Source organism: Rhinatrema bivittatum, chromosome 2 (assembly GCF_901001135.1).
Source record: "Rhinatrema bivittatum chromosome 2, aRhiBiv1.1, whole genome shotgun sequence".
Classification (NCBI taxonomy): Eukaryota; Metazoa; Chordata; class Amphibia; order Gymnophiona; family Rhinatrematidae; genus Rhinatrema; species Rhinatrema bivittatum.
In genome coordinates this window covers 630127940-630153537 of record NC_042616.1, presented here as the reverse complement: position 1 = coordinate 630153537, position 25598 = coordinate 630127940, and the positions used below count along the sequence as shown (strand labels likewise).

General features: G+C 42.8%; 1 protein-coding gene across 6 annotated transcripts in view; it reads left to right on the top strand.

Moving 5' to 3' along the window:
* Positions 1–25598, top strand: part of PCMTD1 (protein-L-isoaspartate (D-aspartate) O-methyltransferase domain containing 1) — a 237895-nt gene that overhangs the window by 199800 nt on the left and 12497 nt on the right. For all 6 annotated transcript variants that reach the window (XM_029591264.1, XM_029591263.1, XM_029591261.1 and 3 more), the window contains one exon: positions 14631–14751. In XM_029591264.1, coding sequence (XP_029447124.1) covers positions 14631–14751 — 121 coding nt within the window. The remainder of the gene's footprint in view (positions 1–14630; positions 14752–25598) is intronic.

Here is a 25598-nt window from a genome sequence, read left to right as displayed (position 1 = left end):
GAGAACTGAATTTGAAATAAAAATATAGATCCCAAACCGGAAATGCAAAGTATACCAACCATCATTTTAAATTTCAAAATAGATCAGAATAAGTGCTTGAAGGGATTCAGGGAACACCTTGTGCACCCTTTAAGGTCCATCAAGCAGAAGCCCACCTATGAAATGTTAGTTGTGTCAGCATCCCCATAAAGGAGGCTCAACTGAGATTGGATGGATGCTTCCCACAATTAAATGCCACATGATGCAGAGAAAGAGCAGACCCTGTTATTTCTTCCTCTTAGAGACAGAATTGCTGTGTAGCAAGTTGGAAATAGCAAGCAGTAGTCAGCAAATAGAGGTGAGAGGGAAGACATTTAAACTGAAAACTAAACACAACTGGCAGCCTTTTTGCTAAAATATTGGCAGGGAAAGAATACCAGCAAGGATAGGTCAACAATTTCCAGTGCCAGTTTGTAGGTAAGCAAGTGCAGCAATAGCAGAGGAGGGGGACTCCAGGTGAAAGAGGTAGGAACAGTCCATGCAATCATCTTCTTTCTACAGGACAATGTTTGTGTTAAAACAGTAGGAAGCAGGGTAGAATTTTCAGCATAGTCTTTGAGTTGGAGGGGATTTGAGGTCAACATCAGCATCTAATTGGGCCCCCATCAGCAAAATCACCATACTAGCCTGAAACAAGTGAAAATTAACAGTACAGCAAATATTTCCCCAGGATATTGACATAGACAGTGGGAGAATATTTATGCGAATGTGCCATTCCTCCCTGTAGCAGAAAGAGAGAAAAACTGCTCTTCTGCTCCGAATCATATAGGAGCAAAAATAAACCCTATGGGGCGGATTTTCAGAGCCCTGCTCGCCTAAATCCGCCCGGATTTAGGCGAGCAGGGCCCTGCGTGCCGGTGCGCCTATGTTCAATAGGCCTACCGGCGCGCGCAGACCCCGGGACTCGCGTAAGTCCCGGGGTTTTCCGAGGGGGGCGTGTCGGGGGCGGGCCCGAGCCGCGCGGCGTTTTGGGGGCGTGTCGGCAGCGTTTTGGGGGCGGGCCCGGGGGCGTGGTTATGACCCGGGGCGGTCCGGGGGCGTGGCTGCGCCCTCCGGACCTGACCCCAGGTCGCGTCCCGGCGCTCTAGCGGGCCGCTGGCGCACGGGGATTTACGCCTCCCAGAGGGAGGCGTAAATCCCCCTACAAAGGTAAGGAGGGGGTTTAGACAGGGCCGGGCGGGTGGGTTAGGGAGGGGAAGGTGAGGGGAGGGCGTTAGAGGATTCCCTCCGAGGTCGCTCCGATTTCGGAGCGGCCTCGGAGGGAATCCTGTGCGGCTGTGCGGCTCGGCGCGCCGGAGGGAATCCTCCGGCGCGCCGAGCCGCACAGCCGCACAGGCGCGCCGGAGGGAATCCTGTGCGGCTGTGCGGCTCGGCGCGCCGGCTATACAGAATCGATAGCCTTGCGCGCGCCGATCCAGGATTTTAGCGGATACGCGCGGCTATGCGCGTATCTACTAAAATCCCGTGTACTTTTGCTTGCGCCTGATGCGCCAGCAAAAGTACGCCTATTCGCGCGGTCTGAAAATCTACCCCTATAGGCACTGACAACAAATGAGAACACAGAAAGATGCTGCTGGTGCCATCACTGTTGGGGCAAGAACTTTCATCAGCACCATCGACAAATAACAGTTCCATATCATTGTCAGCGCTGTCAACTTCTCAGTGCCAAGGTACACATCTCAGTGCTGATCAGGCAAATACATCTTTTTATTCTGAATCTACTCCTGCTGAAAAAAACAGTGCAGGATCTAGTTTCATAGATCCCAGTGCAGGATCTAGTTCCATAGATCCTGCACTGGGATTCCTTCTTTCCAATGGATCATCGTCCCTTTATCAGGAAAATTGACTTGATGTTGTCTAAAACTATTTTACTAATATACCAGATTTTTCACCACCTCATCTAATTTAAAAAAAAAAAAAAAGTCTTGCTTTTGGAGTCTTTGACCCCAAAATCTGAAATTTCATCTACTCTTCCACCTTTTCAAGGAATTTATAGAAACTGAATCACAATTTTAGTCTCAAAGTCCACCTTCGTCCCACCTGTAGTATTATCTGTATTGTCTGATTTACAAGAAGAATAACAATTACAATCTCTGTCATACTATTTGATGATGAATAGTCCATCGATTTTATATTGGAACCCTCTTCACAGCCTCCCAGAAGTTCATCTCTGCTAGAGAATATCATATCTTGCCTTCATCCAAAAAATGCCAACATTTCCATTAACTTTATAGGAGGAGCCAATACCTAGAGAAGATATGTTTGGATTTCTAGATTTAATTATTTGCTTTTTCCAAAACCAAGCTCACTGCGAGTTACAGTTCAGTTACTGTAGTTATTTCCCAATCCAAGAGGACTTAAAAACTAAGTGGTGCCTGAGGTAATGGAGGGTGAAATGATATGCCCAAGGTCAGAAGGGAGTATCTTTGGGAGAAGCAGGATTCAAACCCTGGCTTCCCTGATTCTCAACTTGCTGTTCTAACCACTAGGTTGCTACTCTTCCTGCTCATCTCCTCCTCCTAAAATATATTTGAGCCCCAAAACAAGAAGTAACTATTTCAGTTCACTATTTCAGTAACTATTTCAGTTCCAAAAAAGAAAGTGGTAGATTCTCCTGTCTATATTACCAGTAGCAAAGACATTAGATTTTAAATGTTAGGAGTGAATTTTCAAAGGAGTTAAGTGCATAAAAGTAAAATTATATCATAGTAATTTTCAAAAGCCCATGTGCATGCATAAATCCTTTTGAAAAATAACTCCATATAGTTAAGTTTTATCTTAGGCATCAAAAGGTACAACTCCACAAATCTGTAGTAGTAGAATTATCTTTGAAAAAAAGAAAAGCACTCTAAAATGCATTCTAGTATTCCTATGCGCAAAGATGCTTAGTTACTGGACACAATAGCAAAACGGTTTTCCAATTAGTTATGTTAACATGTAGGATAGCTGCTCATCAACTATACATAGTACAATACATGTATAACTTATTACAAAAGTTGCAAGGCATGACTCAACATCTTTCTTTAGACTCTTGTGAACTGTTTAGCTCCTGTACTGCAAAAAGCAGAAGAATGTGGAAAGCATCTAATTCTTTCAACTTATGCTGTACTCAGTATTTCCTCCGAAATGTTTGCAGTAGGCATTGGAACCAGAAAGTTAACAAGGCTGTGAGCTTCAGGGCTTCATACAAATGTTTATAACAAACCAACTGATGCACCAGGCATAGTAGATAATCATCTTGGAGACTTAGTTAAAGAAACAGTAGATCTTATTAAATGTTCCACTATCCTTACCTTGACAGTACCTGCAACTAAACACCTATATATAAGCAGAAAAAGTCAATCTCTGCATTAGAGAAGGTAATACTACTATTAAAAAAGAAAGTATCAAATCTAACAGCAGAGTGGGCCACATGCAAGGGACAGAACAAAGCCCAAACCTCTCCAACAAACTCAATAACAATTAAATATAGCTTTTGACTACAGTAATAAAAAAAGCTTCCAAGTTAGATTTAAATAGCTTTCCAGTGGAGAGGAGACTTTTTGCATAGTTGGCTATCAGATCTATATACTCAAGTATTTCCACACCATTTGGGATGCATTAGAAGTTTTACTTAGCTTATCAGTCAAAGCAAACAGGAATTCAATTTCCTTATGATAGAGGGAAGGAGTGTGGGATACAGTTGGTCCGATCATCCTATGATGCATTCAAAACTGCATCAAGAGCCTCTATTGTGACCATTGATGCTCGTAAACTTCAGGGAAGATTCATGGAAATAGCTCATGAATATGCCATACTATACGAGAGCCTGTTTAGACAGTAAGTGAAGAACATCATTAAACTTATTAAGGATCATTAGACTCAAGATACTCTCCACTTCCTTATTCAACCCGCCTTTCACTTCTTGGAGGTTCCATAATGGGTTTCAGAGGAAGCAGCTTCTTTCTCAGAAGAGGTGCTTCCAAACGTTTTCTTGCCTCTGAAACGAGGGCTTGAAGATTCACCAAATCAGAATAGATTTTTCACTGGGTTCAGAGCAAGTAGCTAACCTTTCATTCAGTGTTCTAGAAGACTTCCCTGTTGGAGGGATGCTACACTTTTTTGTATTTACTATTTGCAACCTCAGACAAATGGATTCTATGAATTATCAAAGTTACACATTTTCAAAGATAGTTGCAAGTAATACCTTTTCAAATTCCTTCCAAATCTCAATCCCAAAAGGCATTCATGTTCTACCGGCACCAGGATATTTCCAGGACAGCATTATCCTATCTTGCAGGCCTGTGCAGTTAAACATGTCCCAGTGCAGAAAAGAGGGCAGAGATTTTACTCCATATCAATCCTAATTTAGGCCTGGATTTATCAAAATGCGAAAATTATCGCATGCGATAGGAAAAGGGGCGTGCTTTATGCTAATAGGAAGTTTATCGCAAAGTGCACTACCCAAGTAGAGAGTCCATCAAGCTAGGCTGAGAGAACATTGCACAAATCTCATCTTTGGCTGAGTTTCCTCACTCTGAAGGTCCTCAAAACTTCACAAGAGAGCACTATGCTGTTCATACGTCTCACTTTAAATGTCAAAGTGGCCCCTAACCCCTACACTAATACCTAAACCTCACCTCGAGTTACTAGGTGGGCCTCCCATAGAGATATAAATACCTATCTAGTGTGAGGGCATTATGGCTATTCTCTCTCTCTTCTCTCTCTCTCTCATAGCTAGGCTGGCTCTCCGGGATCTTCAAAATCACTAAAACCGGCATAGGCGAAAACATCGCAATAAAGCCCTAACGCTAATGAAAAAGGTGTAGTTAAAATCAGCGTTAAAGCCGTGCGATAGGGCTTCGCAAAACTGTGAGCCCAGCCCACCCTAACTCTTCCTTTTTTTCAGATTTGCATGCGAAAACGCCTTAACGCGTGCGAAAATGCCTTAACGCAATTTGATAAATGACCCCCTTAATTATTTCAAATACATTCCTAAAGAAAGGAAAAGCTCAAGACGATTTTCCTAGACAGACTCTTTTGTAAATCCAAGAAGATTTGGTTGCCTTCTCTGGATCTCAAGGAGGGTTACACCTATATATGGATTTGGATTTTAGATTTAATACTCAACATTTCCAAATATATGCTCAAGATGAGTTACAATTCAAGTGCTGTAGTTATTTCCCTGCCCAAGAGGACTTACAATCTAAATTGGACCTCAGGCTGTGGACGGTTATTGACATTCCCAAGGTCTCATGCAATATCTGTGGAAGAAGCAGGATTCAAACGTTGGCTTTCATGGTTCTCAGCCTCCTACTCTAACCACCAGGCTACTTCTCCACTTTACATATGGATGCATCCGTCACAGAAAGTATCTGATATGGTAGAAGCCCAGAACTTCCAGAATCATGTTGTGCCCTTTGGACAAGCTTCAGCTTCATGGGATTCCACCAAATGTCTTGCTGTCATCACAGCATACTTACTGAAAATACATGTCTCCCTACCTATATAATTGGTGTATGAAGAGCATGTATGTCTCAGAGTTCAATGAATCAGTCCTAGGATTTTGTCATCATCTTTTCCAAATCTCATCTGAGCTCATCATCTCAATTAGAATTTACTGGGGTTTTGCTGGACATAACTGAGACCAAGACCTGTTTCCCCAACAATAGAGCCTAAGACATTGTGGCCACTGCAGAGGAGATCATTTATAGTCTGCAGATATCATCCTGGTCCATGTGATTCATCAGTGGATGCATCCTGTCACAATGGTTCGTGTTACTCCCATGATACCTTTCTGTTTGAGATGAACCCAGTAAACTTTGAAATAACTGTGGGTTTAGACCACATGGACTACAGGAAGGGTATCCTGGTCACCAAAGACCATGCAGGTTTTTGTTTCTTTTGATCCCCAACAGTCCAGGCCTTGTACTGCAAAGACCACCATCTATAATTGGGTAGCAAATTGTTTTTCTCTTTTATGCTCTGACAAGTCTGATCTTAGAAAGGCATGTAAAGGTCCATGCTGTTAAAGCCATTGTGATGTCAATCACCATTATAAGGTCTACATCTTTAAGTGATTTGCAAAGCTTCAATGTAGAACTCAGGCCACATATTCACAAATAAATATTTATTTGATACAGCTCTTGTTAGAATGCTAAGTTTGGATTGTCCATCTTTAGAGGCCTGTTTGTGGAGTAGAGTCAAACTATTTCCCCCTAAAGAGCCAGATTGTCATCTGTGTTTGATATTCCTTGTTCTATTGAGTTAAAAAAAAAAAAAAAAAAAAGACACAACTGGAGGTTCCCGCTACAAAAATGTTTTCATGTTATTTATATTGTCATTCCCTTTTTATTTGAAGACTACTCTTGTCTTAGTGAGTGCCATGTGTATGACAATTTTGTATTTGCCTGTCATCAAAGAAAGTGAAATTGTTAACCTCTAATATGTGTTCTCCAGGGACAAGCAGGATGGCAGTTTTCATACATGGGTGACATCACTGGGTGGAGCCCAACATGTAAAACTTATATCAAAATTTCTAGAACTTTGACTGAACCTCAGTGAGCATGCTCACACATGCAATATACCATGCATCTACGCGGGGTCTCCTCAGTTTCTTCTTTTCCGCAAAGCCTAGCAACTTGCAGTCTGGTAAGCCTTACCTTTTTAAAAAACATTTTCTAACTTCAATTGAACTGCTTTTCACGATTGTTTTTTCACATTTCCTCATGTGGTTGACACAAGGTTCCCCTGGTTCTCCCATTAGCATCCTAGATAGGTTTTTCAACATTTTGGGGTAAGCTTATTTTCACTGTCAATCCCCCAGGGTGGCAGTGCGCTCGGTGACTGCCTGCAGCCACCATCAACTTTGATCTCATGTCCTTTTTTCGCAACATGTCCAGCGAGGACCATGTCTATCATGGTCCCCCATGATAAATGTGTCCTCTGTCTTGGGGCATCGAACGATGTCCATTGTTGCAGCAAATTTCACCAAGATGACCATGAAGGGACGTAAGATCCAGCTCGACAAGATGGAGTTCCTCTTCAGGCCAGACAAAACCAAGCCATCAACATCAGAGGCATCGGTATCGAAGGACACCGAACCATCGACATTGACGGGATCAGTGGTTCCGTCGAGGTTTTTGGTTGCCAGGGATGCCAGAGACAGGCTATCATCTGATTCCTCCAGGCCGAGGAATATAGATTTATCGCTCTCTGCACTGGGGACTTATCCAAGAATTGAGGGAAGCAGAAGAGGCATCGGGCCCCATTGATGCACAGTGCCAGGGATGAGCATGCACCAGCTTCTGCTGTGATGCCTCCAACGTGAACACGCTTATCGGCAGATTACCAACCCTTTTCCCTGGGTCAGTTCCCGGGGTGGCATTAACACCCTGCAGGGCACCAGCACCACCACTACCACCATCCAATCCGTTGCTTGTCCCTGGTTCCTTGAAAGAGGGAAGACACAGACCCAGGCCAAATTGATCAATAGAACTAATGCCTTCACCTCTGACCGGGGACTGATTCCTCTGATGTTTCTGATGATGCTTCAGATAGTTTCTCCTCAGACCATCTCTTCCAGAAGATCGAAGGAAGTCTCTATTGGAAGACCTCTCCTTTGCATGATTTGGCTGGGAGATGATGGAGGCCATCCCATTTCACTTGCAGACTGAAGAGGATACCAGGCACAAAAAGCTAGATATCCTCCAGTACGTGGAGCCTCCAAAGGAGATTGTGGCAGTCCAATGCACGTGATCCTTGTGGCGTTACTGATGAGGATGTGGGAACACCTCCTCACAGTGCCTCCTGTTAACAGGAAGGTGCACACAGTTTGACTCATCCAAAAGGCTCTCAAATTTGACAAGCATCAGCTTGCCCCATCAAATGGTGTGGTAGAATCTGCCCTCAAGAAGGCCAAGCACTCCTGGACCCATTCTTCAGCACCCTGGGGAAGGATCAGAGAGTGAAGGATGCTCTTGGGAGGAAAGTGATCCAGGGTGCTATATTTATTACCTGCATAGCGGCCTCCCAGCTCTATATGAGTCAGTACATGTGTGACACCTGGACACAGGTACAGGAGGTTGCCGAACAACTGCCTCAGCAGCAGCAAGACACCCTCCAGTTGCTTGTGCATAAGTGTCTGGAGTGCGTAAATCACGGAATCCATTTGACCTACAATATTTTCAAAATGGCATCAAGGGTCTCTGCAGTGGGAATTGGCACCTGCAGACTCGAATGGCTGCAAGCCTCGGATTTCAGACCGGAGGTATAGAAGAGACTCGCTGACATGCCATGTACGGGGGAGAATCTCTTCAGAAATGGACACTTGCCCATATCAGGGATTACAATGCGTCACTCCAACAGCTGTCCACTGGCACTCAGAACCCTTCCTCCTCAGCTAGGAGCTCATTGAGGTTTGGTTAAAGGAAGTCATCCTTCCACCCCAAGAAATACTATCCTCCTCCCCCATCAACAACACCAAGCCCCTCATAGCTGCCCCAATCAACAGAGGGCCCCAAAGCCCCAGCCAGCACCTCAATCATCTCCAGGGATGGGGTTTTGACTGGATCACAGGGATGATAGCCAGGTCACCCATATCCAGAGTGATGGACATGTTGATCTTTGCAACCAGTGGATTCTTTCAATCATTCTCAAGAGGTACAAATTAAACCTTTTGAGTACCCTGCCAAATTGCCTCCGAGCCCATTCTGGGGCCCGGTAGCACATAAGGAGATTCTAGTAACGGAGCTGTCCTCCCTCTTAATGGCCAGGGCAGTCAAGTCCATCCCATCAGGGCAATGAGGGCAGGGATTTTACTCCTGGTACTTCCTGATACCAAAGAAAACAGGGGGACTCCATCCCATCCTAGACCTAAGGGCCTTGAGCAAATTAATCAAAAGAGAAAAGTGCAAGATGGTTTCCTTGTGCACCCTAATCCCCTTTTTGCAAAAAGGGGGACTGGTTATGCTCCCGCAATCTAAAAGACGCCTCTCACCTACATAGAGATCTCAGGTCACTGGAAGCATCTCCGATTTGTAGTGGCAAACCAGCACTTCCAGTATCGCGTTCTGCCATTTGGGCTCGCATCAGCCCCATGTGTCTTCACAAAATGCCTAGCCATGGTGACATTGCAGCTTCGCAGATTGGGCATTCATTTTCCCGTATTTGGAAGATTGGGCATTCAAGAGCACATCTTCGGCGGGGGCCGAAGAATCCATACACTCGAATATCCAGGTACTGGATTCACCAGGATTCGTTGTCAGACCATCACCGCGGGAATTCATCAGAGCCACCAGGCATCAGCATGGCACATGTTGATACTGTAGGGCCACATGGCCACTATAGTGCACGTCATTCCCTTGGCACGTTTGCATATGCACAAAGAACACTGGACCTTAAGTTCGCAGTGGTGCCAAGCCACTCAGCACCTCCAGGATCACATCCGAATCACCCTGTCCCTTTCCATGCCTCTTTGTCCTGCTGGCTGCAAATCTTGAATCTGGAATGGGGGGTGTCCTTCCAAAGTCCTCCAGCCCAAATTGTCCTTACCATAAATGCTAGCAGCGATAAACACAAAGAGAAGGATCGGTAAAAAAAATTCAATAAAAGTCCTTTTTACCGATCCTTCTCTTCGTGTTTATTGCTGCTAGCCATCTTGGATCGCCTTCCGCTTTGTTTCTTGGGACCTTACCATAAATGCTTCCACCCTGGGCTGGAGAGCTCATGTAGATGGAATCATCATCCAGGATTTATGATCCACCCAGGAATGTCTCTGCTAAATCAGTTTCCTGGAGCTCCAGGCAATCAGGTAAGTGCTGTGGGCTTTCAGAGATCAACTGTCTAACAAAATTATGCTGATTCAGACCAATAGCCAAGTAGCCATGGGATATGTCAACAAGCAGGGAGGCTCAGGACCATACCTTCTTTGTCAGGAAGCGGTACAGATCTGGTCATGAGGTTGGTGCTCAGGGCCATGGAGCTGGCAGGAAACGAAAATGTGATAGCGGAGGGACTGAGTCATGCTTTCAGACCCCACAAATGGTCTCTGGACTGAGGGTCATGAATCAGATCTTCCACGGCTGGGGAAGCCTGGACATGGATCTCTTCGCAGCGCCTTTGAACAGAAAGGTTCCTCAGTTCTGCTCCCGTACAGAACACATGGCAAACCAGCCTCAGATGCCTTTGCCCGTCATTGGGGCAAGGGTCTTCTGTATGCGTATCCTCCAGCTCCACTGGAGAACAAAGGAACTATGATCCTTAGAGCCCCACATTGGCCGAGAAGGGTTTGGTTTCCACTCCTCTGGGTGATGTCCAGCTGGAATCCGATCAAGCTGGAGACTTCCCCAGGTCTCATCACCTGGGAACGGGGCAGGTTTCGCCATCCCAACCTCTAGGCCCTGTCGCTCACAGCCTGGATGTTGAGAGGTTGATGTTGCAACCATTCGATCTCTCGGAAGATGTCTCAGGTCCTGATGACTTCCAGAAAGCCTCCCACTAGGAAGTCCCATTTACTGAAGTGGAGGAGGTTTTACATGTGGTGTGAGCAGAAGACCCTAGATTCTTTCTCCTACTCCCCACAAAACTGCTTGACTACCTTCTGCACCTTTCGGAACCCTCCGTTAGGGTTCATCTGAGTATGATTGCTGCATATCACTGTGGTGAGGATAAGGAAATCTCTGTATAGCCTATACCTGTATGTTTCATGTGGATCCTGCTTCAGTTGAAGCCTCCCCTAAGGACTCCCACTATGTCTTGGGACCTCAATGTGGTGTTGATCAGCTGATGAAAGTTCCCTTTGAGTCACTGCGCTCCTGTGACTTGAAGTACCTACCTTGGAAGGTCATATTTTAGGGGTAGTCAAAATGATAAAGGGAATGGAACAACTCCCCTATGAGGAAAGACTAAAGAGGTTAGGACTTTTCAGCTTGGAGAAGAGACGGCTGAGGGGGGATATGATAGAGGTGTTTAAAATCATGAAAGATCTAGAATGGGTTAACGTGAATCAGTTATTTACTCTTTCGGATAATAGAAAGACTAGGGGGCACTCCATGAAGTTAGCACGTGGCACATTTAAAACTAATCAGAGAAAATTCTTTTTCATTCATCGCACAATTAAGCTCTGGAATTTGTTGCCAGAGGATGTGGTTAGTGCAGTTAGTGTAACTGGGTTTAAAAAAGGTTTGGATAAGTTCTTGGAGGAGAAGTCCATTATCTGCTATTACTCAAATTGTGTTAGAAAATAGCCACTGCTATTACTGGCATCAGTAGCATGGGATCTACTTAGTGTTTTGGTACTTTCCAGGTACTTGTAGCCTGGATTGACCACTGTTGGAAACAGGATGCTGGGCTTGATGGACCCTTGGTCTGACCCAATATGGCAATTTCTTATGTTCTTATTACAAGTTGGGGGTCGCTGTTGCAAAACAGACCCTCTCAAATGGCTAGCAGATTGCATCTCCTTTTGTTATGTGCAGGTGGGACTGCATCTTGTGGTCATGTTGGGGCTCATTCTGTTCAAACTATAATTAAACCCAAGCCTCTGAGTATGGTCGTTGGCCTGCTGGGACTGGTTTCTGTTGCTGTCGCAGGCATGAGTTTCAACTTTAAAAGAGAGATCTCTGACTACAACATTTATAATCCACAGCAGTCAGAGAGTGTCAAGCAAGATAAGTTTTATGAGTCTTAGTAATTTCACAAATTGAGGGTGTTCACATTGGAAGAGTTTTGAATAATCACATAATCATATAAAGTAATGAAAAATCCAGTAGCTGTATATAGAGCAAAACAGTACTTGTTGACCTTCTGAGTCATAACCAAGGAGTGGTTATCACCCGCAGAAGTGGTTCTGGACATTAGAGTTGGGCTAAAACATTATTAATTCTTCATTCTGTTCAAGCCATGGCAGTGTCAGTGGCCCACTTGTGAGCAGTCCCTATGGAGGAGATCTTTAGGGCTACAACATGGAGTTCCATCCACTCATTCATATCACATTACTGTCTGGATAAATATGGCCAACACAACAGTAGGTTTGGTCAATCTGTCCTTTGGAACTTGTTTGAGGTGAAGACCCCAACTCTGTTCCCACCTAGGACCCATAGTTTCTTTTCAGGCTGTCCCCTCCCCCTTTGTTACCAACAAAACTTGTTATGCCCATTGGCACTTATTTTGGTGTTTTGGTATTCCCCTTTTATGTTTGGGAGCAATTTTTAGATAAGAATTTACTCATGTGTGAGGACTGCCAAACCTGCTTGTCCTCTGAGAAAGCAGAGTTGCTTATCTGTAACAGGTGTTCTCCGAGGATAGCAGGATGTCAGTCTTCACAAAACCTATGTGCCACCCCATGGAGTTGGGTTTCCACTACATGGGTTTTCTCATTTTTATTAATTACTCTCTCTATTCAATAATACTGAAGGGACCCCATGTGGACATGTGGTATATTGCATGTGTGAGCATGCTCACTAAGACTCAGTAAAAGTTCTAGAAACTTTGCCATAAGCTTTCCATGCTGGGCTCCATCCAATGATGTCACCCATGTCTGAGGACTTACATCCTGTGTCCTCGGAAAGCACCTGCTACAGGTAAGCAATTTTGCTTTCTATGATGACAGCAGTGCTGTGAACCACATAACTTGCCTATCTTCCCTTGGAAAGTTGTTCTCCAACCTTTGGGGTGAATTTTCAAAGAGTTACATGCTTACAAGTAGAGTTTTCAAAAGCCCATTTACTCACATAAAACCTTTTGAAAATTGCCTCCTTTGTTTCTAATACTAGCTAAGCAATAAACTGAGCAGTTGCATGTCCGGTGGCATTCAGGAAACCACCTGCCTGGAAAGATCTTAAATCATCCTCTGCACTGGTACAAAATGAAGTTATATGACCCATGTGTGGCTCATTACACTGCTGTCTGCTTTCTTGAATTCTATTATATTTTTGCAACCTCCATTCGTAGGCTGTTCCATTCATTTATAATCTGCTGTTATTAAATATTTTCAAATTAAATAATATCTGGTATATTGGACAATAAAATCTGATATTAACATGGAACAATATGATTTCATTTCATAGTTGTGTTGCTATTGCCTGAAAATACATGCATGCTTATAGCTTGAGAAAAGGACAATCCTTCTGTAAAGTAGATCTTGAAATAAAAGATAATGTGCAACAGTGAGACCGCTGAGCTATCAATTTCATTCCTGCTTGGTTGAATCCCAGATTGTATCTCCTGAACTTACTAGTTAAAATAATGTTTTAACCATTCATTTACTATGCAAAGAAAAATAAATATGCATAGGGCTTGATTTACCAAGGCTTTTCTCCCATTCTGTATCTATGGAAATACCAAGCTTAGTTTTTATGGCCCGTAGTATGTGTTCTTTCTGGAGCTGATTTAAGCAGACAGCATACGGCATCAGAGAATGACATTGTTTGGCATCAATTTCAGAAAAAAAATACATCAGATTTCATTGTCATAGCAAAATAAGCGAATATGTAAATGTTACTTGAACCCTGTATACTGAGCAGATGTTACCATGGAATAACTCAGTACAAACAACTAAAAGAAAACCTGCAGCATAGTGACATTTTGGTTCTGAAGCACAATTTAATAGCGCATTATCCACCCATATGCATTCTCTGATTTTGTTTACCATTTTTAGAAATATTTTCATGCAGGTCAATTTTCAAAAAAGGCTGAGCACCTAACATAGGGCTTGAGTCACTAAGCTATTTTCCCATCGACACAGAATGAGAAAAAAGCCTTAGTGAATCCAGGCCCTTAAGCAGCCAGATTTTGACTGATTAAGCTTAGCTGATTTAACAGCCAAATCTAGCCAGCTAGATTTTCACCTGAAAGTCGTCCTACATATAAGCAGCTAAAATAGTGCTCCCTAAAATTAGAGCTCTTAGCCTTTGGATGCTTAAGCTTAGCCACCTAGCCCTGAAAATCGGAACTAACCAACTAGGTTCTCTACTACTTGATTCAAAAAGAAAGACTAAGGCTGATTGTCCCTCTCACCTCCCATGTCCCTACTTCCCCATAAACCCAAGAGCCTTCCCCAAAACTCCCCAAGGCAGCTGGAAGGAGGATTGGGGTTTAACTCCTCCCAGTTCCAGGGGTGCCTTTACAGACTGCCAGTAGCTACTATAGCTTACCAGCACTTACAATTAATTTAATTCCTACACTGTCAAACAAAGAACCTTTTGGGCTTTTGTGAGAATTGAGAGAGGGGAGGTTAGAGGGATCATCAGTGCCAGACTTTCTTTTTTATTGGCATATAGGAGGGGGATTGGAAGGGCCATGGGAGGGGAAAATGTTCTTGAGCACTGGCTGGCCAAATGTAAGCCTACACTAGAAATCAGTGCTAGATGTCTAACTTCCTTCCCTTGACTTAACACTGCCTATGGCAATGCCCATTTTAAGGCACCTAAATATAGGTGCTTAATTTTTAAAAAGAAGCTAAATTTAGGTGCCCAACCTAAATTAAAAATATAAAATACACAGGAAGTCAGAAATATCAGCCTCATAATTTGCATGATCTGAGATGAAACTTGTAATGTGACATCTTTTAAGTCATGATGCTGAATTCTGCTTTTCTTTGCTCTTCTATACAGTTGACTCAGATTTTGAGGACTGGACAGAACACTTGGGAAAGTAAAAACATCCTTGCTGTCTCATTTGCTCCACTGGTACAACCGAATAGGAATGATAACAAATCTGAAACTGTGATATTGCGTAAGTGTTTGCTGTATGAGATGTCCTCCCTATTTTTCATGTGTTCTTTACAAAAATAAAAGCTATGGAACATATTCATAAAAATCATGAGGGGATCTTGTGCTACCACTAGGAAAACCAAGTTTTGTAACAGAACTGCCATCAAGAGCATGATTCCTTATATTCAGCACTGTGAAGATGGGGTAGACTGAGAACACAAAATGTGATTGTACAATGCCTGCAGTTATTATTGTGCTGGCACGGCCACCAGCATGCACTTCCATAGCTTCTCTGTTTGAGTCTCCTGACCTATTCGTGCTACTCTTACTGGGGCTTGCAAGAGTAGGGGCTAAGCAATAGGACAGATCATAGGAATTTAAAGAAAGGGAAACAACTCACAATAAAGGAAAAGGGCAATTAAAGGGAATAGAGGGAAGGGAGAAATTGGAAAAGGGAACTACAGGGCAGGAGGTAACAGAAATAGGCCAGAGAAAAACAAGGGAATCAAGTGAAGACAGACTTCATAAAGGAAGGGGGAGAGACGAACCTTTGGGAGAACATGGGGAACAAGGTATGAAGAGGGAAAGTTAAAGGAAAAGATAGATTATTGGATAGGGTAAGGGGCAGCAAAATTCAATTGTGTCTATACTTTTAGGAGGCTTTGAACTGACCCTGTATGTTTAGATTTTCAGAAATTTGTTTTAGGTTTGAAATTAATTTATCTTGCTTTCCCACAGTTTTGGGTCTATTTCCCTCTAAAACATGTTGTAATAGAGTAACATAGTAAACATAGTATATGATGGCAGGTAAAGACCCATGCAGTCTGCCTAGTTATTCTGGTCTGCACTGCTAAGAATATATCCCAGTTGCCAGCCCCACTTGTAGGATATCTCTTCTTATCCAAGTCACTCTTGCTAGTCTTCCTTTGAGGATGAACGGGTAAAGCTTGTGATACTCTCTGTGGTATTGCATCAGGAATTGTCAGATTAAGACCAATCATGTAGTCCATATCTGCCATCATTTTCTGTTCTCTGTCAACAAGCAGAGTTGAATTTGCTATGTTACATCAAATGGATCCTTCTCTCCTAGCTCACATATCCTACTGAGTATGCGAGGAGTTCCCATGCAAATGCTGCTTGCTCGAGCCACTTAGTCTTTTTTGGTCCGAGCTCTTGTGTGGATGCATACCCTTTCTCTCATCAAAGCTTTGGTATGTTTACTTTTTCTTTTAACTCAGTTAACTGAGTTGCCTCTCTGCATCTGCATCCCTTCAGCTGCACTTTTGAGTACTAATTATAAAAATAAAAAAAAAAGGTGAAAAAAAACTATTTGGCTTGTAGAAAACCGCACCCAGCAGCTTTAAAGACTGTGTGTGTTGGAAGATGTCCATTATTGATGACCACAACTTCTGTTATTTGTATCTAATTGCTACCATTACAAACAGATATCTCTGAAGACCCAAAGGACTAGGGTCTGTAAAATAGAATTGCTACACTGGTTGGTAGAAAGCTGGAGTCATTTTGTTCTCTCAAAGTGGGGCCTTCTCTGGCTTCTTCCATGCCAAGTTGAGTAGGCTTTCCTCTAGCAAAGTCCGCCCTGCCGTGGTGTAGATCCTTAGATCCACCAGCCCTTTGGGATCGAGCAATATGCAGAAGTACCAGGCACAGGGGTCCATAAGTTCCTCAAAGGCCCCAAGGGACTCATCAGCTCATAAAAAGAAACACCATGTGTTGGAGCTGGTGGTGCAGTTGGTGTTGTTGAAGCACAGGTCGGGTTTCTGTGCAGTTGTCGCATAAGGCACCATTCACACATCGGTACTCTGTGCCATTGACTCACAAGTTGGTAGTGTCAATACAGTTGGTATATGGGAACCTCAATTCAACTAATGCAACCGTTTACCACATTGATGGTCGGCACGGATCATCAATCCCTGCCCTGTCAATGCATTTGAGACAGGATACAATTGCAAGAGGCCCCAAATGAGATTCACTATACTTGCCTCTTGCCGAGCCCACAACAATCCAGTACACACGATCCTATGAGATTTAGAAACAAGAAATTGGGAGAATCCAGCATCCTGCCTCCCAGTGGCCTGTAAAATGGACCTTAAATATAGAGTTCGGCAGACCCCAGTATTTGGGGTAGACTAGTTATTGCATCAGTCTGTGGTAGTAAAATATGCATTGACACAGGCAGAGCCAACTCCCCACTGGGCAAGGACCCTAGACTGTTGGATAACTTTGGGGATAAAGGTCTTTCAAAGCTTGATGCTCAATGCTTACATCACAGCACACCAGTTCTACATAGTATGATAAGTACACAATTGTGAAGCCCCTATTGGAGTCACTTGTCAGAGAGCAGGAGGAATATAAGCAAGCCTTTCAGAATGCAGAGGCATGTGTGTGTCATCTCCTCTCTGTATACAAATCTTTGATACCACAGCCAGATCTTTGGCAGTGGCCATTGGAGCCCATAAAGGCTTGGCTGAGAGCCAGCAATCTGCAAAAGGACATATATGATAAGTTGATAGTTGTGCCCTCTTCTGTGGACAGTCTGTTCACAGACAAACTCAGAGACAAATTTGCCCAGCAGCATGTCACAGTCCAGTCTTTCTCGATGGGATCTGAGCAGCTATTGTCTTCCAGGCATCCTTAATTTGTTTTTAAGTGCTCTTATTTCCGGAAACACACATTCCAACAGTTCCAGCAATATTGTGCATGACTTGTGGTTCCACAATAGCAAATTCTGGTTCATGGACATCAGTGTGAAAGTCATCAATTGAAGACAATGCAGCAAGCCCAGCCCAGCCTGGGCCTAATTTTTGACTAGACTCAACTCTCAGGCTTTGACCTCTCCAGTAGGGGAGAAGATTCATCTTTACTTGGAATAGTGGTGGAAGATCACCAAAATTGTGGAGTCTGGTTACCATATGCACTTTTTCCACCCTGCAGAGCTGTAGCATTACATAAGAACATAAGAACATGCCATATTGGGTCAGACCAAGGGTACATCAAGCCCAGCATCCTGTTTCCAACAGTGGCCAATTCAGGCCATAAGAACCTGGCAAGTACCCAAAAACTAGGTCTATTCCATGTTAATTAATAGCAGGTAATGGACTTCTCCAAGAACTTACCCAATCCTTTTTTAAACACAGCTATACTAACTGCACTAACCACATCCTCTGGCAACAAATTCCAGAGTTTAATTGTGCGTTGAGTAAAAAAGAACTTTCTCCAATTAGTTTTAAATGTGCCACATGCTAACTTCATGGAGTGCCCCCTAGTCTTTCTATTATCCGAAAGAGTAATTAACCGATTCACATCTACCCGTTCTAGACCTCTCATGATTTTAAACACCTCTATCATATCCCCCCTCAGCCGTCTCTTCTCCAAGCTGAAAAGTCCTAACCTCTTTAGTCTTTCCTCATACGGGAGCTGTTCCATTCCCCTTATCATTTTCGTAGCCCTTCTCTGTACCTTCTCCATCGCAATTATATCTTTTTTGAAATTCAGCGACCAGAATTGTACACAGTATTCAAGGTGCAGTCTCACCATGGAGTGATACAGAGGCATTATGACATTTTCTGTTTTATTCACCATTCCCTTTCTAATAATTCCCAACATTCTGTTTGCTTTTTTGACTGCCGCAGCACACTGAACTGACAATTTCAATGTGTTATCCACTATGACGCCTAGATCTCTTTCTTGGGTTGTAGCACCTAAGGTACCACTGCCCAAATCTACCAGACACAGCACACTAAGAGACCGAGCTTTCTCTACAGCCATCCCACCGTTATGGAACTCCATCCCCTCAAATCTCAGAATACAACCATGCATCTCAACCTTCAAAAAAAGACTAAAGACCTGGATATTCATACAAGCCTTCCCAGACTCCAATTGATCTAATACTTCCAAGCCACCCCTAATCTCCATCTACACTATGGTTGACCTTATTTTCTATCGTTTTACTGTGTGAATTAATAACCTGTCCTTTCTCTTCCTTCTAAGCCAAGTTCTTATCACCTTGTTATATGTAACTGCCTTTTCAGCACCATTGTTATAGTTATGTTTACTTTGCACCCCTGTTTTATGTCAACCAGCATGATGTGACTGATGTCTTGAATGCCGGTATATAAAAATCTAAAATAAATAAATAAAATAAATAATATGCAACCTAACATTGTGTAACTATAGCATGGGTTATTTTTCCCAATATGCATCACCTTGCACTTATCCACATTAAATTTCATCTGCCATTTGGATGCCCAATTTTCCAGTCTCACAAGGTCTTCCTGCAGTTTATCACAATCTGCTTGTGATTTAACTACTCTGAACAATTTTGTATCATCTGCAAATTTGATTATCTCACTCATCGTATTTATTTCCAGATCATTTATAAATATATTGAAAAGTAAGGGTCCCAAAACAGATCCCTGAGGCACACCACTGCCCACTCCCTTCCACTGTGAACATTGTCCATTTAATCCTACTCTCTGTTTCCTGTCTTTTAGCCAGTTTGCAATCCACGAAAGGACATCACCACCTATCCCATGACTTTTTACTTTTCCTATAAGCCTCTCATGAGGAACTTTGTCAAACGCCTTCTGAAAACCCAAGTATACTACATCTACCGGTTCACCTCTATCCACATGTTTATTAACTCCTTCAAAAACGTGAAGCAGATTTCTGAGGCAAGACTTGCCTTGGGTAAAGCCATGCTGACTTTGTTCCATAAAACCATGTCTTTCTATATGTTCTGTGATTTTGATGTTTAGAACACTTTCCACTATTTTTCCTGGCACTGAAGTCAGGCTAACTGGTCTGTAGTTTCCCGGATCGCCCCTGGAGCCCTTTTTAAATATTGGGGTTACATTAGCTATCCTCCAGCCTTCAGGTACAATGGATGATTTTAATGATAGATTACAAATTTTTACTAATAGGTCTGAAATTTCATTTTTTAGTTCCTTCAGAACTCTGGGGTATATACCATCCGGTCTAGGTGGTTTACTACTCTTCAGTTTGTCAGTCAGGTCTACCACATCTTCTAGGTTCACCGTGATTTGATTCAGTCCATCTGAATCATTACCCATGAAAACCTTCTCCAGTACGGGTACCTCCCCAACATCCTCTTCAGTAAACACCGAAGCAAAGAAATCATTTAATCTTTCCGTGATGGCCTTATCTTCTCTAAGTGCCCCTTTAACCCCTCGATCATCTAACTGTCCAACTGACTCCCTCACAGGTTTTCTGCTTCGGATATATTTTAAAAAGTTTATACTGTGAGTTTTTGCCTCTATGGCCAACATCTTTTCAAATTCTCTCTTAGCCTGTCTTATCAATGTCTTTCATTTAACTTGCCAACGTTTATGCATTATCCTATCTTCTTCTGTTGGATCCTTCTTCCAATTTTTGAATGAAGATCTTTTGGCTAAAATAGCTTCTTTCACCTCCCCTTTTAACCATGCCGGTAATCGTTTTGCCTTTTTCCACCTTTCTTAATGTGTGGAATACATCTGAACTGTGCTTCTAGAATGGTATTTTTTAACAGTGACCACGCCTCTTGCACACTTTTTACTTTTGTAGCTGCTCCTTTCAGTTTTTTCTTACAATTTTTCTCATTTTATCAAAGTTTCCCTTTTGAAAGTTGAGCACGAGAGCCATGGATTTTGCATACTGTTCCTCTTCCAGTCATTAATTCAAATTTGATCATATTATGATCACTATTGCCAAGCGGCCCCACCACCGTTACCTCTCTCACCAAATCCTGTGCTCCACTGAGAATTAGATCTAAAATTGCTCCCTCTCTCATCGGTTCCTGAACCAATTGCTCCATAAAGCTATCATTTATTCCATCCAGGAATGTTATCTCTCTAGCGTGTCCTGGTGATACATTTACCCAGTCAATATTGGGGTAATTGAAGTCTCCCATTATTACCGCACTACCAATTTGGTTAGCTTCCCTAATTTCTCTTAGCATTTCACTGTCCGTCTCACCATCTTGACCAGATGGACGGTGGTATACTCCTATCAGTATAGTCTTCCCTGACACAAGGGATTTCTACCCATAAAGATTCAATTTTGCATTTAGTCTCATGCAGGATGTTTATCCTGTTGGACTCTATGCCATCCCGGACATAAAGCACCACACCGCCTCCCAGGTGCTCCTCTCTGTCATTGCGATATAATTTGTACCCCAGTATAGCACTGTCCCATTGGTTGTCCTCCTTCCATCATGTCTCTGAGATGCCAATTAAGTCTATGTCATCATTCACTGCTATACATTCTAATTCTCCCATCTTACTTCTTAGACTTCTGTCATTAGCATAGAAACATTTCAAAGTTTGTTTTTTTTTGTATTTTCATTCTGCTTTTTAATTGATAGGGATAAGTTAGAATTTTTTAGCTCAGGTGAGTTTTTAGTTACAGGCACTTGGACTACTTTTCTTATTACTGGAACCTCACTGTCGGGATGCCCTAATTCTAATGCATCATTAGTATCCTTTGAAGATACCTCTCTCCGAGCCATGCGCGGCTGAGCGACTGTTGGCTTTCCCCTTTGTTCTAGTTTAAAAGCTGCTCCATCTCCTTTTTAAAGGTTAGTGCCAGCAGTCTAACTTCAGTTAGTCAGCCAGAGTGACTCACTGCTCTCTTGATTAACAAATGTTGGTACCTATTCAAACCAAATCACACTACCTCAACACCTTTCCAAGGTGAGTAACTGAACTGAACTTTTCAACCTTTTTACTTAGGTATATACTGCTCCTAGCTTATTTCTAGCTTCTGGCTACTTTTATTTATTTTTTTTTAAATACACTCAGTTCTGCTTACTATTTGCCTTACAGACTTTTAAAAATAAACACACTAACTACTGCTTACTAGCTGCCTTACTGACTGACCATTTAAAAATACAAATAGTCTAATTTGTTTATTCACTGCCTTACTGACTATTAAAAGCACAAACACACTAAATAATATTCCCAAAGAGTTAACTTTGCCCCAATACTTTTGAAAAAGACAATGCCCCAAGCAAAAACTTACTGATTCCTTTCAGCCACCAGCAAGGTGATCCTCTCCTCTCAGTGCTCTCATTTTTCACTTGATTCCTCTCTATCTTGAGGTGGAGTCACTTCTCAGTCAGCGCGCAATAGAACCTTTCCCTTCCAATCACCATAACAAGGTTTACTGCTCCTGCTATTTCCTTATTGCCAAGAAGTCAGTGGGACTGAAATCCATCCTGAATTTATGAAGGCTGAACAAGAACTTGGTATAGGAGAAGTTTAAATGAAATCCTGCCACACCATCCCATCTTTCGTTCAAACAAAGGACTGGATGTGTGCCCTGAACCTGCAAGATGCACATGCTCACATACCTATACATCACTCCCATTGACAAAACCTCCATTTTGTAATACAAGTTTTCCCTTTCAGGCTCTCAGCAGCCCCAAAGGTCTTCACAAAGTGCCTAGTGGTAGTAGCAGCACACCTTCATTGTCGGGGAATCTGTGTCTTTCCCTATCTGAATGACTGGTTACTGACAAGCCCTCAGGCAAGGAGATTGAACTTCCTGTACAAAATGATCTAGCTTCTTTAGTCACTGGGATTCATTGTCAACTTCACCAAATTGAATATTGTGCCCTCCTAAAGAATTAAGGGACATGGATAGACTCTGTGAGGGGGGGAGATCATTTCTTCCATTAGAATGAGTACTCTGCCTTTGAACCTTGATCCAGTGCCTGCTGCAGGAAGATCAAGTCCAGACCAAAGGTCATATGGTAATAGTGGTACATGTGGTCCCCATGCCCCCCCCCCCCCCCAACATGTGGATTCTCCAATGAGGGTCTCCATGCTCAGTGGGTTAAGCAGCTCGAACCCTTGTTGTTCCCAGCGATGGTCACAGCAGAGACAAAGGGGTTCTTCCAGTTGTGGCAAGGTCCAGACACCATAGAGAATGGAGCTCCCCCTTCAGCTTCTACCTCATGAAGTAACACTAGTGGTGGATGGAATCTGGATGTCAATAAAATAATTTCAGATCAATTTTTTCGAGATATGAGCTATCAGACAGCTATCAGACTTGCTTTGAAAATTTTCACATCTTATTTAGGGAAAGAAAATACCAATCCAACAATCAAGTAACAATGTTTCACATGAACAAACAAGGGACCATAGCATCTTGGACCATCTGCCAGGAGTCCCTGATAATTTGGGAGACCTCAATAGAGTGTTTCTTCCTCCAGGATGGTCACTAGATCAAACAGTGGCAAATAGGTCATTCAGTCTCTTGGGTCTTCCTTCAATCTATCTGTTTGCATCAGAGGACAAAGTAAAGTGGAAAGATACTGCTGCTTTCTTCAAAGGAAGTCCAGCTTGCTTTGAAGCTTTTCTGCTCAAATGGAATATAGATCTACTGTATGCTTTTTCACCACTTCCATTGGTGGTCAGAATAGTACAAAAAGTGCTGAAGGATCAGGTGTGCTTGATCCTCATTTCACCAGCATGGTCCAGACAGGTGTGGTTCTTTTACTTCATCCCATTGTTAGTCAGCCCTGCGATCCCACTAGGATCTGATCCAACATTAACTCAGCAGGAGAGTCCTCTTTGTCATCCGAACCTTTCCTCTGTCAACTTGACGACATGGATATTGAGTGCTCAGTAATCTCATCGCTGTCATTACCCAAGGAAGTGGAGGATATTGTAATCTCTGCCATGAAGCCTTCCACTAGAAAAGCTTATAGTTTTAAATGGAAAAAATGTTATCATAGCGTCAAGTAAGGTCCCTGGACCTGTTTGCATGAAAGAAAACACAGAGGTAGGCGATCTATGATAGCCGTCAGGAAAAACACAAGTATAGATGCCTGGATCTTTTTCAGTGTTTATTAAAACAGTTGCAAGTAACACTTTTATGATAAAAGCAGAGACGACATGCTGCATGTCGGTGCGAAAGTTATTCTATGCATTGCTGACAATCAATGATTGTATATTGGATGAAATTGCACCACTGAGTGTTACTTGCAACTGTGAAGTGTTCAAGCCCCTGAGGCAGCGGCTTTTGAGCCGCGAAACTCGGCATGAGTTGGGCAAATTTTATGAATACTTCTCTGTTTTAATAAACACTGAAAAAGATCCAGGCATCTATTCTTGTGTTTTCTCGTTTGCATGCAAGCCAAAGAAGTTGTTTCAGTAGCTGTTCTCCCACTCCTCCCGCAGTCTTAATACATCATTGATCAAAGTGCATTTCTGTGCCATTGTGGCTTATGATCAAGTGGATGGCAAACCAATATTCATACTTCCTATAGTGTCAAAGTTTATGAAAGGCTTATGGCATATAAGATCTGAAGTTGCCAACCACCAGTACCCATGGTAATGGCACAACTCATGACGCCAAATTACAGGATCCTTAGAGTCTACTTCCTTGAAGTTCTTTATCCTGAAGTGTTCAGGTTTCAATTATGTTAGCTAGGAGAGTCAATGAGCTTCAGGCTTTCGTTCATGTCATTTTTCCACAACAAAGTAGCGCTTTGCACACACTTCAAATTTCTGCCAAAAGTGGCTTAAACTGTTCATCTGAATCAAGCATCATATTGCCCACATGAAGGTGAGGATACCCTACATTTGTTGGACTACAAGAATGCCTTAGCTTATTATTTGAAAAGAGCTCAGCCGCACGATTGAGCCTCACTTTTCATCTCTTATGATTTTAATTGACTGGGAACAGCATTTGCCAAGTTCACATTGTCCACTGGCTAGCAGACTGTATTGCCTATTTGTTGTGGCTGTCCTCCATGTTTCAGACTCTTGTCAAGGCTTAAGTAAGAGCAATGGCTACCTCAGTGGCTCATTTGTGAGCTGTGCTTATCAAAGACATTTGCAAAACCGCAACTTGGTCATCAGTTTACACATTCACATCCCATTACTTTCTGGACAGACATAGAAATGACGGCAGAAAAAGACCAATCGGCCCATCTAGTCTGCCCAGCAAGCTTCCACACTTATTTCCCTATACTTATCTGTTTCATCAACCACCAAGTTCAGTGCCCTTGTTGGTAACTGTTAGATTCAAATTTCCTGCCATCCCCTGTCATTGATGCAGAGAGTAATGTTGGAGTTGCATCAAAGGTGAGCATAAAACTTAATGGTTAAGGGTAGTAACCGCCGCATCAAGCAAGTTACCCCGAGGCTTGTTTATCCAGACTGCACAGATCAATGCCTTGTTGGTTTTTGTCTGAATGTAAATCCTCTTTTCCACATTTCACCCTGCCATAGAAGCAGAGAACAATGTTGTATATGCATTCAAAGTGATGTATCAGGCTTAATTGGTTTAGGATAGTAACCGCCATAATAAGCATGCTACCTCCCCACTTATTTTACCCATATCATGAAGTGCAGTCCTTGTTGGTTGTTATCTGAATGCAAATCTTCTTTTCCACATTTCCCCTTGCCATTGAAGCAGAGAGCAATGTTGGAGTTGCATTAACCATGCAAAGGCTTATTGAGTAAGGGTAGTAATCACCAGGTACTAGCCTCCACTCCAGTAATCCACTCCCATGGCTCTTTTCTTTATTCCCATCCTTTAGTCTTTATGAATCCACAGTGTTTATCCCATGCCCCTTTGAAATCCTTCATAGTTTTTGCCTTCACCACTTCCTCCGGAGGGGCATTCCAGGCATCCATCACCCTTTCCATGAAGAAATACTTCCTGACATAGGTTCTGAGTCTTCCTCCCAGGAGCTTCAAATCGTGGCCCCTAGTTCTACTGATTTTTTTCCAACGCAAAAGGTTTGTTGTTGACCATGGATCATTAAAACCTTTCAAGTATCTGAAAGTCTGTATCATATCACCCCTGATCCTCCTCTCCTCCAGGGTGTACATATTT